The sequence below is a fragment of the Bos grunniens genome, chromosome 13, assembly GCF_055505025.1.
Source record: "Bos grunniens cultivar Pamir isolate PY7600 chromosome 13, Bosgru_T2T1.0, whole genome shotgun sequence".
In the NCBI taxonomy this organism is placed as follows: domain Eukaryota; kingdom Metazoa; phylum Chordata; class Mammalia; order Artiodactyla; family Bovidae; genus Bos; species Bos grunniens.
The window spans coordinates 25,922,221-25,937,713 of NC_141177.1; the positions used below are offsets into that span (position 1 = coordinate 25,922,221).

At 50.9% G+C, this 15,493-nt stretch overlaps 1 protein-coding gene across 3 annotated transcripts; it reads right to left on the reverse strand.

Moving 5' to 3' along the window:
* Positions 1-1,723: 1,723 nt before the first annotated feature.
* Positions 1,724-12,453, reverse strand: LOC147360533 (uncharacterized). Of its 3 annotated transcripts, XM_086335169.1 has the most exons (6): positions 12,239-12,452; positions 6,758-6,906; positions 4,069-4,241; positions 3,044-3,076; positions 2,231-2,263; positions 1,724-1,958 (listed from the first exon to the last, which is right to left on the reverse strand). In XM_086335169.1, exons 3-6 carry the CDS (start codon positions 4,203-4,205, stop codon positions 1,742-1,744), a joined length of 420 nt encoding a protein of 139 aa, XP_086191295.1. In that variant the 5' UTR covers positions 4,206-4,241; positions 6,758-6,906; positions 12,239-12,452; the 3' UTR covers positions 1,724-1,741. The 3 variants fall into 3 exon arrangements, with proteins under 3 accessions (XP_086191295.1, XP_086191297.1, XP_086191296.1); XM_086335171.1 differs by lacking the exon at positions 3,044-3,076 and having other exon boundaries at positions 12,239-12,453; XM_086335170.1 differs by lacking the exons at positions 6,758-6,906; positions 12,239-12,452 and having other exon boundaries at positions 4,069-6,080.
* Between the last annotated feature and the right edge of the window lie 3,040 nt (positions 12,454-15,493).

Genomic DNA, 15,493 nt, shown 5'->3' on the forward strand with positions numbered 1-15,493 from the left:
TGCGAAGGGACGTGATGTGGAATAGGGCAGGGACAACACCCAGAGGATGTAAAACACAGAGTTCATCAAGGAAACCTACAAGGAAAGTATTGAAGTCTGTGAGCACCTTGGCTTGGCTCTTATTCCCTGCCTGTGATCGGAGCAGCTCAAATTAGGGGGAAATGGGAGTTAAAAATACACCAACTGGACCTTCCATAAGAGGTCAACACCATGCAGAAGAAACAGAAGGGTCTTAGAACCTGAGGGCAGTGGTCCTCCTGAAAACCACCGACCTCCTGCAGGGTGAGCCAGACAACCACGGGGGCTACAAGCTTAATGCTATGTGTTTCCAGCACACAAGAATGCTTGAGTCCCATTCACCATTTTCTAGAAACTTCTGAAAGCCAGCAGTCAGCTTGTCAACTGCCAAGTCCAGATCACTCGTTTCCTCCTCTGGGGGAAGAGAAAGGCTTTGACCAGATGTCCCTGGTGATGCCGTGGGGTCTGGCTTTGTTGTTGAAAACAATGGGAAGAAGTCTGCATCTCGAAGGAAACCAGAACAAAGCAGAGAAAACTAGGAAGACAGTGCTTTTTTTTCTAAAGAAAGCTGTTTTCCAATAACACTGAGTGCCTGTGATCAGGCCCTTCGTCCCCACTCTGGCTTCCCTCCTCTCTGCTGCTGGAGCTGCCTGCATGGCCCTCTGTCCACATCCCAGGGGCTGGTAAACACTCCTGTTTCCCCTCTACACTAGGGCTGTTTCTACAAAGATCAATGCACGTGTGTGCTCAGTCATGTCTGACTCTTTGCGACTCCATAGGATGTAGCCAACCAGGCATCTCTGTCCATGGGACTTCCCAGGCAAGAATAGTGGAATACGTTGCCATCTCCTCCTCCTGTGGCTCCTGCATTGGCAGGTGAATTCTTTACCACTGAGCTACCTGGGAAACCCCACATCGTAAATATTTCAGACTCAGGTCATAGTGTCTGGGCCACATACTCTTGCAGCACTAAAGCACCTACAGGCCATATGTAGATGGGTGTGGCCTTATCTGCAAAGTCAGGAGGGTCAGATTTGGCCCTGGGGCCACAGTTTGCTGACTGGGCTTCAGGCTGTGAGTTCCTTAAGGGGAGGGGCACCAATTATTTCCCTCTGTCCCTTCAATGCTCAGCACCTTGTCTGGCACACAAAGCACCCCCCCACCCACCGCCATCCCCATACCAAATGCTCAGAGCCATGGAGCATGAATGAATAAAAAACAAACTTCCCAAGGGGTGTTTAAGTGTGTACTTTGACAAAATGAAAGACACCAGCATGTGTTGAGCGCTCAGAATATGTCAGGCGCCATGCTAAATGCCCTCCCATTCGTTTCTTGTTTCTGTCCAAACCACAAGCGGAATCAACAACAAGCATGGCCCCCAATTCCTTGTAAGCAGTGGCTCCCCAGGTAAGCAAAACAGACCCTGGGAACCTCAGTCGCTTGTAACTCAAATACTGTGTCTTAATTGAAAATAAAATGTCAGCCGTCTGCCCAGCTGCTGTCAGAATCTGCAGGACCAACTGATGCGAATGGGCTCCCCATCGGGCATGGGAATGAACGTGGGTAGGAGGAAACAGGCAGATGGCGCAGGGCCATGATATCCCAGCCCCCTCACACCTGGGACACTTGGCCTGCCCCCAAAATAAAATGTGAAGACAGTATGCTGAGACCATGTTGCATCAGGGAACCAGGTCAACAATCTGGGTGGATTATTTTTTTTGTTTTAATGAATCAACCGTTTGCCTGGGTGCCCAGAATTCTTGGCAGCTCTGGAGAGGAGCCCCCGGGCAGCGTCATGCAGGGCTTCTAGGGGAAAGCGGCATCTCCCACCTGCTGGCACCTTCCTCCCCAGCCTTCCAGACTCCTCTGCCTTCCACTTGGAAGTGCTGGCCTTGTCGGCACAGTTCTGAGTGGCCTCCTCTTCCCCACTGTGTCGTAATCTGAAAACCAAAGGCAGAGAACTGAGGGACTTTCAAGCAGGGGGACTGGGTACCAACTTATTAGCCTGTGTTATCAAAGCCCATAAGCGCAATGGGTCCATGCCACGAGCAGACACGGGTAGGGAATAGAATCAAGGACTTGACCATAAGGGGAAAGTTGTGTTTGACCTGCACCATCAGGAATCACATTTATGCTTTGCTCGGGGCACAACTGACTCCAGAAATCAATTTCTGGAAAAGAGTGCATTTTTCTCTGACTCTTTAGTTCTTACCTCTTCTGAAGTTTCCCAGGTATAACCTTAAGCCTGAAAGAGATACACAGAGAGAGCTCTATTTATAAAAGTATTCCTTTCTTATTGGAGTTATTTAAACAGCAAACTCTAATAAACTTTTATGCATTTACTCATTTGTTATATTGACTGGACAAAGCACCATTGTTGCTTAGTTGTTAAGTTGTGTCTGACTCTTTGCGACCCCATGGACTGCAGCACGCTAGGCTTCCCTCCTGGAGTTTGCTCAGATTCATGTTTATTGAGTCAGTAGTTTAAAAAAGTAATTCAAAGGGCACAAAGGGTACACAGTGAAAGCAACTCTCCTTCACACCTCTGTCTCCCTCCCCAAGGCAAGCACCATGACAGATCTCTCGTGCATTCTTCAAAAGACGCGTACTTCACATATTCATATAGGCCTGTGTGTGCAGATATCTTCTCCTTGGACAAATGGGGGCACATTCTATACACAGTGTTCTGCCCCTTGCTTTTGCCACTTGGTCATCTAGCTTCAGTCTCACTCCAGATCAGCACACATGGGGCTGCCTCCTCCTCCTCCTCCTCCTCCTCCTCCTCCTCCTCCTTCTCCTCTCAGAGCATCCTAGATTCTGAGACACACCGTCATTTGCTTAGTCAGTCCCCTAGGGATGGGCATTGATTCTCTGCTGGAATTTTTGTAAAGAATGAGATCAACACCTGAATGCTCAGGGAACAGGGCAGCTGAGCCAGGGGCAGCTCGTCTGGTGCACCTGACGCAGGGCATGTTCCCTGGGGAGGGCACGCCTTGCAGGAGGAATTTTAAAGAGAGGCACTCACACGTCTGGTGGGAGATGCACGTCGGTTTCCTTCCTGTTGCCGGGGGAGACAGATCACAGGGTGCTTAGGTTGGAAGTACAGCGGGGGCTGGAGCTCGTATTATGTTGCCATGGCAACCCGGTCCCCAAACATCATCAGCCACCTCTGAAAACCCTCACCCCTTCACACCATCCCAGTTGACCCAGGGAGGCCTGGGAGCCTCAAAAGAGAACTTTTCTCCCCAAGTGTTCTCTCTCCACAGCAGGCATCCTTTCCGAATTACACATAATTTCGGGGATGGAGGGCAGGGTGCAGTGGAGGAAAGAGCACCCTGCTCACAGGCAGGGCCTCCCAACCTCACCCAGGGACCAACTGGCTCCCAGCACCCTTCCTTTTCTCTAAAGCTTTCACATCCCACCTTGGATACAAACAAAGCCGAGTAAAAACCAAAATCAAACCGCACGATGTTGACAAAAAAGAGTATTTGACAACCCCTGGGGAGAAAAAGAATCAAGCCGTGGTATTTTGTGTACTTTTTCACAAAACATGTTAGGAGCGTGGCAAAGTTTGATCCAAAAAACAGATGCAGGTCTTGAGGCTTGAGAAGGCCACAGCCTCCCGCCTAACTTTTGAGTAAGAAGCAAATTGCTCTGGTGACGCACCGCCTTCTAAAATAAGAATTCTGCAAACTATCCTATCCTATTAGTGACTCAAATTTTAGAAAGTCTTTAAAAGCCAAGTTTCACAGCCAATGTCTTAATTTAGTTAGAGGCCAAAACAGTAAAAACGAAAATAAAACAGACCCTCAGGCCCACAGACCATCCGACAGGCAGACAGCGCTGACCCAGAGAGTCGCAGCAAAAGCCAAGTGCACATTCCCGCCCAGAAGCCCCTGGCCTGGTCCGTAGACCCTCCAGAGACACACAGGGTCTAACTTTCCCCACCAATGTCTACAGAACACCTACAGATGGTTGATTCAGTGCACAGGCCTGACTCTGAGCCTGCCATTAGCAAAATCTCCAAAGGCTGCCCCGGGACAGTGGTACCTGTCAGACGAGCCCTTCCATGTAATGGGGCTATTACGCAGGCCAGTGGTCTTCCTGAGGTCTTCATTACGGTAACGACACTGGAGGATGCCTGCCAGCAGGAGCGCAGTGGGCAACAGGAGCTCAGCAAACAGCATGGCCGCATGGAACCGCTGCAGGCCCAGGTCTCGGAGCTTGGAACGGATCAAGGTCGAGAGGCTGCTGTTCCCTGGGTCCTGCCTTCCTTGAGGGGCCCGCCTGCCCTTTCTCTCTTTTAAAAGACATATTTATTTACTTGGGAGGCTTCCCTAGTGACTCAGACAGTAAAGAATCTGCCTGCAATGCAATAGACCTAGGTTTGATCCCTAGGTCAGGAAGATCCCCTGGAGAAGGAATGGCTACCCACTCCTGTATTCTTGCCTGGAGAATTCCATGGACAGAGGAGCCTCGTGAGCTATATAGTCCATGGGATTGCAAAGAGTTGGACATAACTGAGAGACTAACTCTTTCTACTTCTTTCTATTGATTTACTTGTCTGCACTGGGTCTTAACTGTGGCACGCAGGATCTTATTTGTGCCATGTGGGATCTGGTTCCCTGACCAGGGATCGAACTCAGACTTCGTACATGGGGAGTGTGGAGGCTTAGCCACTGGACCACCAGCAAAGTCCCTCCACTGCACTTTGTCTTGATCAATTCAGTTCAGTCGCTCAGTCGCGTCCAACTCTTTGTGACCCCATGAACCACAGCACGCCAGGCTTCCCTGTCCATCAGCAACTCCTGGAGCTTGCTCAAAGTCATGTCCATTGAGTCGATAATGCCATCCAACCATCTCATCCTCTGTCATCCCCTTCTCCTCCTGCCTTCAATCTTTCTGAACATCGGGGGTTTTTCCAATGAGTCAGTTCTTCACATAAGGATGGCCAAAGTATTGGCGCTTCAGCTTCAGCATCAGTCCTTCAGTGAATATTCAGGACTGATTTCCTAAAGGATTGACTGGTTTGATCTCCTTGCAGTCCAAGGGACTCTCAAGAGTCTTCTCCAACATTACAGTTCAAAAGCATCACTTCTGCACTCAGCTTTCGTAATGGTCCAACTCTCACATCCATACATGACTACTGGAGAAACTGTAACTTCGACTAGACGGACCTTTCTTGGCAAAGTAATGTCTGCTTTTTAATATGCTGTCTAGGTTGGTCATAGCTTTTCTTCCAAAGAGCAATTATCTTTTAATTTCATGGCTGCTGTCACCATCTGCAGTGATTTTGGAGCTCCCTCCAAAATAAAGTCTCTCACCGTTTCCATTGTTTCTCCATATATTTGCCATGAAGTGATGGGACTGGATGCCATGATCTTAGTTTTCTGAATGTTGAGTTTTAAGCCAACATGTTCACTCTCCTCTTTCACTTTCATCAAGAGGCTCTTTAGTTTTTCTTCGCTTTCTGCTATAAGGGTGGTATCATCTGTGTATCTGAGGTTATTAATATTTCTCCTGGCAATCTTGATTCCAGCTTGTGCTTCATCCAGCCCGGCATTTCACATGATGTACTCTGTGTATAAGTTAAATAAGCAGGGTCTGGATAAGCAAGTGATATTTGATTGTGAGGGGTCCTGGAGCCTTGTTGTTGTTCGGTCCACTAAGTAGTGTCCAACTCTTTGCAACCCCATGGACTGCAGCACGCCAGGCTCCCCTGTCCTTCACTGTCTCCCAGGAGAGTTAATGATGGCTAAAGTCCTGAGGCAGTTGGGCTATCCACAGAATCGTTGTCTGATCTAGGAAGGAGACTTCCCAGGGCCCTGGGACAAAACTGGTCCTGAAATGCCTCCCAGACGTTGGTTGCGTTTATGACCGAGAGGAGGCGCTGTGGACAAAGAACTCGCTAACCCCACACGAAATAATTGTAATAGTGCGACTCTGGGTATGGGGAGAAGCAGTAGGACAAAACTTCTGGATTACGATAGATATGTGAGACAGGTAATCCAGAGAATTTTAGATTGTCAGCAGGGGCCGTGAATCTTAAAATGAAAACATCGCGTGGCCTATCCACAGAATCTTTGTCCGATCTAGGAAGGAGACTTCCCAGCGCCCTGGGACAAAATTGGTCAGGAAATGCTTCCCAGACGTTGGTTGCATTTATGACCGAGAGGAGGCGCTGTGGACAAAGAACTCACTTGCCACACCAGGAAACAGGATGCTGGGGTCATCAAGTTTCAGTCACGGCAGCCACCTTCCCCACACCCACTCTAAGATGCACCCTGAGGGGATTCAGTAGGGAGAAAACAGGGCGCTAGCCCTAGAATCCGGCTCTGGGCCACAGTTCTGTGAAAGGTGGGCTCACATGACCTGGAGAAGCCCAGGGCCCTTGCGGGAACCTCTGGCATGTGTGCTCTCCGCATAAAGAGACTCACAGCTAAAACTCAGGCTGCGAGCTGAGGCCGGGGTTTGCCTGAGTCTGGTGAGAGCCCAAGGTGGGAACACGCTGGGGTTTCAAGTCCATGGGTCCTGAGACCCCGATAGAACAGGAGGGACCTGGCAGCAAAATCTCCAGGGGCTCCTCTTCCTGGGCTCTGATCTTGAAACTTGGAGCTGCCAGAGGCGTCTCCCCAGACCTGGAGGGGCTCGGGAGCTTTACAGAGATGCCCAGGGAGCACAGAACCAACTAGAAAAGCCCCCTCCCCATTCATCAGCCCAGGGCCTAAGGCATTCTTACCCCTCTTCAGACAGTCCTAGGGTTTCACTGAAAAATTCAGAAACAGCTTGAAACTGGAAAGTGTAGACAGCGGAAAGGACCACCATGGATTAGGAGACCATGACCATCCAGAAGCACTTGGAGCTCCTTCTCCAGGAATTATGGTGTATCTGTAATTCAGACACAGTCCTGATGAAGGCGAGGCAGGTTTAGAGAGGTGAGCAGGGCAGGGGCGGCCATGACCAGAAGGGCTGCAGGGGAGTGTACGGGACCAGCTCCCTGTGCAAAACTGTTCTTTCCAGCAGAAATCTTTGCTGCTTGGAGCCCAAGCTCATTCCTTATATATACACATACACATACACATATGGGCTTTCCTGGTGACTCAGATGGTGAAGAATCCGCCTGCAATGCAGGAGACCCAGGTTTGGTCCCTGGGTCAGGAAGATCCCCTGGAGAAGGGAATATTTACCCACCCCAGTATTCTTGCCTGGAGAATTCCAAGAACGGAGGAGCCTGGCAGGCTACAGTCCATAGGGTTGCAAAGATTTGGATATGATTGCACAACTAACATTTTCACTTTCATATATATATATATACACACACACATATATGCACACACTCACATATATACACACACACATATATATGTACATTTATTTGGCTGCATCGGGTCTTAGTTGTGAGGTATGGGATCTTCAGTTGTGGCATGCAGGATTTAGTTCCCTGACCAGGGATCGAACCCAGCCCCCCTGCATTGTGAGTGTGGAGTCTTAACCACTGGACCATCAGGGAAGTCCCCAAGCTTATTCTTATATGAGGGTCTAGATAAGTTTTAACAAGACATGCAAAGTGAAGTCAGGGGTCCAGGCCTTCAGTTAAGTTTCCTGCAGAAAAGCAAATCTCAGCATTGGGAAGGGTAACCCCCTGCCCAACCTGCCGCCCCCGGACAGCCAGAAAGCTGAGGCATTGGGAGTTCTGTCTGTATATTGAGCAGTCCAGGTGGTACTGGAAATTGATCTCTTCCTCTGTCTGTGGCTCCCGTGTTCCATGCACTCTCTCTCCACCCATGTGTTGGAACGCTCACGTATCTGGAGGCAGGTTTGGTGCGTCTGGTCGTGGAGCAGGCTGTGTGGACTTGTTGATAAATGTGAATGGGCACCCGGGTCAGAGGCTTGGCAGAGCAGCTGCGGGTGTGAAGCCTGTGAGCTGCGTGGTCCCCTCTCCATGAGGAGAGTGCCAGCCCCGAGGCAACCACACATGGCAGGGCCAGAAGTCAGAAAGCAGAAGGAGGAAGCAGCCTGGGGCAGAGAAGCAGGGCAGGGACTGGGGGCTTGGGGTCCCACCGGGGTTTACCTGGTGCCAGGTCACCCAGAACAGGAAGAGGAGGACGTAGACGACCCTGTATACCACCACCTTGCTGGCAAAGCTGACAGCAAAGCACAGGGCGGCACCAAGGTAGAGCCGGTACTCGACTAGGAGACTTGAGGATGCTGCCGGGCCCTGTGCAGGGGGAGAGGCAGGGGAGCACTCAGATTTCTGGGACACTGGCCACAGTGCTTCCCCGTTCCCTTCTGACAGGAGACAGGTTGGGGAGGTGGTGTCTCCAGGGCTGGGACACTGGACTCTGAACCATGAGGGCTCAGAAAGCCTCCCCCAAAGGCCCCTCCCATCCGGGGCCTCACTTTGCTCAGGAAGGGGCTGTGGCTCATATCCCATCTGGGGCCAGAAAGTTCTAGATCTGAATTTTTGAAGAGCAAAGCTGTGTTGCCGGGCACCTCCTGGACCACAGGCTGCCCCTGCACCCGGCTCTGAGTTTCCAGGTGTGACCCAGGTCACCTGGGACCACTCGCTGTGTGTCCTTGGAGAGCCAGCAAGGAACCAGCTAAAGGCAGACCAGAAACAAGGGCCTGGAGGCTCCTTTAACCCTAAGATTCTGGGATTCCTGGGGGAAACGGTTAACTTCAAACATGCACATAAATGGCCTGAGAAAGGGCAGGAGCCAGTCCATCCAGCGTCCTCACCGCTCACATCCCCGGGGTCCCCTCTCCAGGCCTCCTCCTCCACCAGCCTCCGGCTCTTGGAGACCCGCTGCCACAGCAGCAGCCAGAACACGGATGCATAGAGACTCTGCAGTGGAAACACACACTTCCTTTACGGCTCACCCTGGATCTCCCGGAAAACAAGCCATGGGTCTCCCTCCCGCCACAGGGGCTGGGGCTGGAAACAGGCTTCTGTCTCTCAGAGCCCTGTCGTCTAGGGTGCAAGAGCCACAGCAGCTCCGTGGAAGGGGGAGTCGGGGGCCAGCTGGAACGTGTCCCCCCAACTGCCTGGTGCACCCTGGGCTCACATCACCCGCCCCTCGGAGACAATGGGGGTCAGAGTGGAGGTGCTCATGATGTTCCCCCTGCATCTTGTGGAGTGAAGACAAAGGCACACAGGGTCTCCAGGAGCCGGGCACTGAGCCAAGGTGGACCCCCAGCCCTGCCTCCTCCTCCGCCCCCATGCCCCACTGTCCCCAGCCCTCAGCTGTGGTCTTTTCTGTAATGTTAAATCCCATCCCCAGAGCGCATCTTGGCACCCAGGTGGAGACATGGCTGCAGGTAGGGTTTCAGGTCCAGGTTGGTGAGGAGCCAGCCCGGGACCCCAGGGAACAGCTCCTCTCGGGACACATGGAGGCCCACCATGAAACTGAGGATGATCAGGAGGCTGGCGTAGCCGACCAGGAAGGGTATACTTCTCAGGGCCAGGCAGCAGGGGTCCCGGGCCATCCAGATGACACAGGCCCAGAGCAGCAGCAAGCAGCCTGGCCAGCCTGTGAAGCAGATGCTCCACACCTGCAGAGAGGCAGCTCCTCTCAGAGCACGTCTCAAGGCCCAGGGGCTCCGAGCCTTCTTAAAACTTCATTTCCAGTGCTTCCCTAGTGGTCCAGTGGTTAAGAATCTGCCTTGCAATGCCAGGGCCACAGGTTCGATCCCTGGTCTGGGAAGACCCTACATGCCGAGGAGCAGCTAAGCCCACATGCCACAACTACTGAGCCAGTGCTCTAGAGCCGGGGAGCTGCAACCTCGAGCCCACGCGTGGCAACCACTGAAGCCTGGTCACCTAGAGCCGGTGCTCCACAACAGGAGAGTAGACCCTGTGTGCTGCAACTAGAGAAAGCCTGCATGCAACAAAAAAGACCCAGCACAGCCAAAATTAAATAAATAGATAAATGTTAAAAAAAAAATACAACTTCATTTCCAAATCTAGCCCCATCCCCTACACCCAGCAGGAGCCCCCATTATTTGGACAGATAAGCAGGGCTTCTCCTGTGCAGCAGCCATTAGTATGGTCCCTCTCTCAAATCCACTTTGGATGTAAAACTTCGGATAAATGCATTTGATCAACAGCCAAAGTTCCCTTTTGAGCAGGGTAGTGGGGGACTCAGGGTTTCCAGCCCTACTCCCCATCTCAGAGCCGCTGTGGGGAGTTACATCCCAGCAAGACAGGATGGCTGGTACAGCCCAGCCCTCCCCAGAGACCCTCTATAACCAGGAGACTTGTCCCTTACAAGAGGTGCTTCCTTCCCTTGTAATGGTGATACAAGCTTGGCCATCCCAGTGATAAGGACAAGCAGAAGCATTTTACCACACACACAAAAAAGCCTCTCTGAGAAGGACACATGGGCCTCCAGGCCAACCCTTCCTGCCCTCAGGCCCCGGTCAGGACACCCCCAGCTCGCATGGGATCTTTCATCAAGTATGCCAAGTGCTTTCCAGCTCTCTGAGCTTCACTGCAAGTGCCAGGACCCACAAATATACGATGGAGAAAAGACAGTCCCTTCAGTAAGTGGTGTTGGGAAAGCTGGACAGCCTCATGTAAATCAATGAAATTAGAACACTCCCTCACACCGTATACAAAAACTCAAAACAGTTTAAAGATCTAAATGTAAAACATGACACCATAAAACTCCCAGAAGAAACACAGGCAAAACACTTTCAGACATAAATCGTAGCAACATTTTCTTAGATCAGTCTCCCAAGGCAAAAGAAATAAGAGCAAAAACAAACAAATGGGACCTAATCAAACTTAAAAGCTTTTGCACAGCAAAGGAGACCATCAACAAAACAAAAACAACCTACAGAATGGGAGAAAATATTTGCAAGTGACGCAGCCAACAAGGGCTAAATTTCCAAAATACACAGCTCATGCAGCTCAATATCAAAAAAAAACAACTCAATCAAAAAATGGGCAGAAGACCTAAGTAGACATTTCTCCAAAGAGCACGCAGATGGCCAACAGGCACATGAAATGATGCTCAGCATCACTAATTATTAGAGAATGCAAATCAAAACTACAATGAGGTATCATTTCACAGTGGTCAAAATGCCCAGCACCAAAATGTCTACAAATAAGAAATGCTAGAGAGGATGTGGAGAAAAGGTAACCCTCCTACATTGGCAGAAATGTAAATTAGTGCAGTCACTATGGAGAACAATATGGAGACTCCTTAAATAACTAAATATAGAACTACCGTTTGATCCTGTAATCCCACTCATGGACATATATCTGGAAAAGATGAAAACTCTAATTCAAAAACACGCATGCACCCCAGTGTTCACAGCAGCACTGTTTTCAACAGCCAAGACTTGGAAGCCCAAATGTCCATCAACAGATGGATGGATAAAGAAGGTGTGGTGTGTGTGTATATATATGTATGTGCTTAGTCACTTCAGTTGTGTCTGACACTTCACGACCCCGTGGACTGTAGCCCCCCAGACTTCTCTGTCCATGGGATTCTCCAGGCAAGAATACTGGAGTGGGTTGCCATGCCCTCCTCCAGGGATCTTGCCGACCTGAGGATCAAAACCAAGTCTGCTGTGGCTCCTGCACTACAGGTGGATTCTTTGCCATTGAGCCACCAGGGAAGGTCTCTCTCTCTCTCTCTCTCTCTCTATATATATATATATATACACACATATATATATAATATATACATATATACATGTATGTATAATGGAATATTTCTCAGCCATAGCAAAGAATGAAATAATGCCATCTGCAGCAACAGGGACGGACCTAGAGATTATCATACTAAGTGAAGTAAGTCAGACAAAGCAAAACAAGTATAATATAATATCACTTATATGTGGAATCTAAAAAGAACGATACAGGTGAATCTATATACAAGACAGAAATAGACTCACAGACATAGAAAACAAACATGGTTACCAAAGAGGAAAGGGAAGCAGGGGAAGGATAAATTAGGGATTAATAAATTCAATTCAATAAATTGGGATTAATAGATTCAAACTACTGTATATAAAACAGATAAGCAACAAGGATATACTATATAACACAAGGAACAATAATCGATATCTTATAATAATCTGTAATGGAAAATAATCTGAAATATATATGTGTATCACTGAATCCCTTTGCCATACATCTGAAACTAACACAACATTATAAATTATCTGTTGGTGTGTGCGTGCATGCTCAGCCTACCTCCCCAGGACTCACCATCATGGTGATCAGTGCAGGGACATGGCTATGCCTTGTGGCGAGGTAGCCCAAGACCGAGGTGCAGCTCAGCCCTGACTCTGTGTGGGGTGGCGGTGGCAGCGTGTCCTGCAAGCAAAGGGCACCGACAGGCTTCAGGTGGCGGGGCGGGGCTGTGGCAAGATGGGCACACCCAAGCCTGTAACCTGCGGGGGCCTGTCAGAGGGTCTGTCCTCAGAGCAGGGAGGGATCAGAACACCTCACAGCTCCTGTGCCCACACAAGAGCAGCCTGGCCAGCATCAGCCCCACCACCCACCCACAGCTTCCCTCAAAACAGAGAGCACACCCTTTGAGTCCTGCCTGAACCTATCCATGAGCCCAACAGCACCTTTGCCAACACCCTGAAGCCAACGTGGCAGGCGTGAGCGCTACTCCTAGAGCCCCTGAGGAGCTGGCCGTCGGTTGGTTCTCAGTGGATGTTTCCAGAATAAGGGAACAAGATGAATGTCTCCACTGCAGCAGCCCAGTGCAGGGTTAGGGCTTCTCTCTATGTGGTCCATGGTATGCTATCACTCAGGAAGCTATTATTAGGCGCCTTCTTTATGCCCAGCCTGTGCTGGGCACCGCAGGGTTCGCTAAGCAGCATCAGCCCCCATCCTCCAAGGAGTTAAAACCGAGTTGGACAGAAGGTCCTGGGAACTCGTTGGAGGACCAGGGAAGGTGGCTCTTGGTAGCAAATCTGTCTGTGCTGCTGGGAACCTCTTTCCCAAAAGGAGGTGAGGACAGGAGAGGGGAACCTAACTGCACTCATGACTCAGGTCATCACAGCCTTGTGAAGGACATTCTAGAGTTCTCAACCAAGGGTGGCTTTATCTGTCCCCCGCAGGGGACACTTGGCAGGGTCTAGAGACATGCTGGCATGAGGGGAGAGGGGATGATGCTGGCGTCTAGTGGGTGGAGGCCAGGGAGGCTGCTCAACATCCCACATGGACAGAACGGCCTCCTACAAAGAAGAATCCCACCCAAAATGTTGCTGGTGCTGAGGTGGAGAAGAACCAGCTCTCGCCTGGATTAAGTTAGGATTAGGTTAAGAGCAGGCCTTTTAAGTCAGCCGGACATGGTTTCCTGTGGGCCGGGGACTTAAGCGCTATGATCCCCTATTTCCTTCTCGATAAAGTGAGCTAGACAGTAAAACCAGTTTATGAGGCCCCTTCCATCCAGCAAAGACGGAAAGAGGGGCTGAGCATCCAGGGCCCCGGGCTTGGCTCACACATCAAAAAAGTTGCCGTTCTCGTCATGATGATGGACTTAAAAACTGCCAGATTTGTTTCTGTTCAAGTCTGGCAGTTTTTAGGTCCATCCTGCCCAGTTTTTTCTGCCCAAAGAACGTTCCCTTAGCAAGTGTGAGGCATGACGTAGTGTCTCCTGCATCCCGTCTGAACTCAATGGTTTGTAAGCCAGGTGGGTGAACAGCCCATCTCCAGGGTGAAGGCTCCCATCTGACTGCCACCACTGAGGAGGCCTCCTGTTTCTATGTTGTCTGGGAGATGATAGGCTTTGCTACGATGTATCTAGGACCTGGGGTGCTGGGGGGTTGGCAGGCCCTCCTTTGGGCTGTGGGTCTCTTACCTGAGCTTGTCTGACTCTTTTCTGGCACAAAGGACACTGGTGGGTCCAGGCCAGGCATTGTCCTGGGGCTCCACGCAGAAGGGGGAGGTCCTGCCAGCTCCCTCCTGGGAGGGGCGTCACCTGGCAAAGGAGGGAGGGCTGCTTAGGGGAGTTCCTGGATGGAAAGCTGGAGGTCATAGGCACCCCAGCACTCTCTGAAGGCCCCAGGTGAGCCCAGAGGAGACAGCATGAAGGCCAGTTTTCAGTTAACTTCCTGGCGACGATTTGTATAAAAGCCAGGTGAGACTCCGAGGCACGTGGGTTACCTGAGGCACTCGAGTCAGAGTTGGGGTTTCTGAAAGCCTGTTTCAGACCCAGAACCTCCTCCCCACTTTCCCTCAGACTCCTGAGCTTGATCTGACCTGAAGGATGGCAGCGACCTCTTCACTGCTTTCGATGCTCCTGACCTGGTCTCTGGTCTCACCTGCTCTTCCCTGAGCCTCTGGGGAAAGAGTCCCAGAGTGTCTGCTTTACATCACTCCTCCCCAGCAAGCCCACCCTTGGCACCGACAGCCCCCAGCCCACCATGCACTCCCCACCCTGTGTCTGTATGGCACTGTTTAAACTCTGGGCCTCAGCCAGGCCTCATGCATCCATCCTTTCCAGAACCCGTGACGCATCACAGGCACAGTGAGCAAAACCACCCCGTTCCCACACCCACACTTTGTCCAGTGTGAGGGTAGCGACAGCAGAGACCCTCACATGTAAAATGACAGCTGTGTCAGGGTCACAGCAGAGGCACACCATGGTCAGAGCAGCCTGGGTGGCTTCGGAGGAAGGAAGGAACAAGGGAATCACTGAGGTGGGGGGAAGGCAGCCAGAATGAGCCCGAACATGAGCTCATGAATGAGCCAAAATGAACCCTGTGTAGAGGAGGATGGTCTTGAGGAAGGATCCTGGAGGGCTGGAGCCCAGAAAGCTGGAAGACCTGAGAGGTCACTCAGGATCCCAAAGGCCTGGCCAAGTGCCTTGGTGTTTATTGCAAGAGTGGTGGGAAGACACTGAGGGCTAGAGAGGCGGGCAGGGCAGAAGGTTAGATTCACTGGAAAGAATATCTCCAGCTGCCATGCAGTGAATAGACTATAGGGGACAGGTGCGCATGGCAGACCCAGGGGGGCACTGCCTGGGTCTGAGGAGAGCAGGGGACAATGCACTGGTGTGGTGAGCTGATCTGAAGTGGGAAATGAATGAGTTTGGAGTAACTTGGGACAATGCAGAAGCACCTTTTTGGTGCATTCAATATGGGTTGAGAGTAGGGAAGAGACTTGCTTGCAGAATTTGGATGGACAGAAGTACTGTTCTTCAAAGCAGGATGTTCCCAATGGAGACCAGATCAGGCAAGGTGCCCTGAGCCTTGTTTGGGGCAGGCAAGGTTTGAAGGCTTTGAGGACATTCTTCTCCCTTTTAGCCCAAGCTCTTCTCAATCAGAGAGCTAGTCACACTTTTGCTGTTTAGTTGCTCAGTTGTGTCCAACTCTTTGCAACCCAATGGATTGCATACGCCAGGTTTCCATGTCCCTCACCATCACTATGGCACACTCAGTGGACATGAGCGTCTTTCACTCCTGTCCATTGAGTCAGTGATGCCATCAAATCATCTCATCCTCT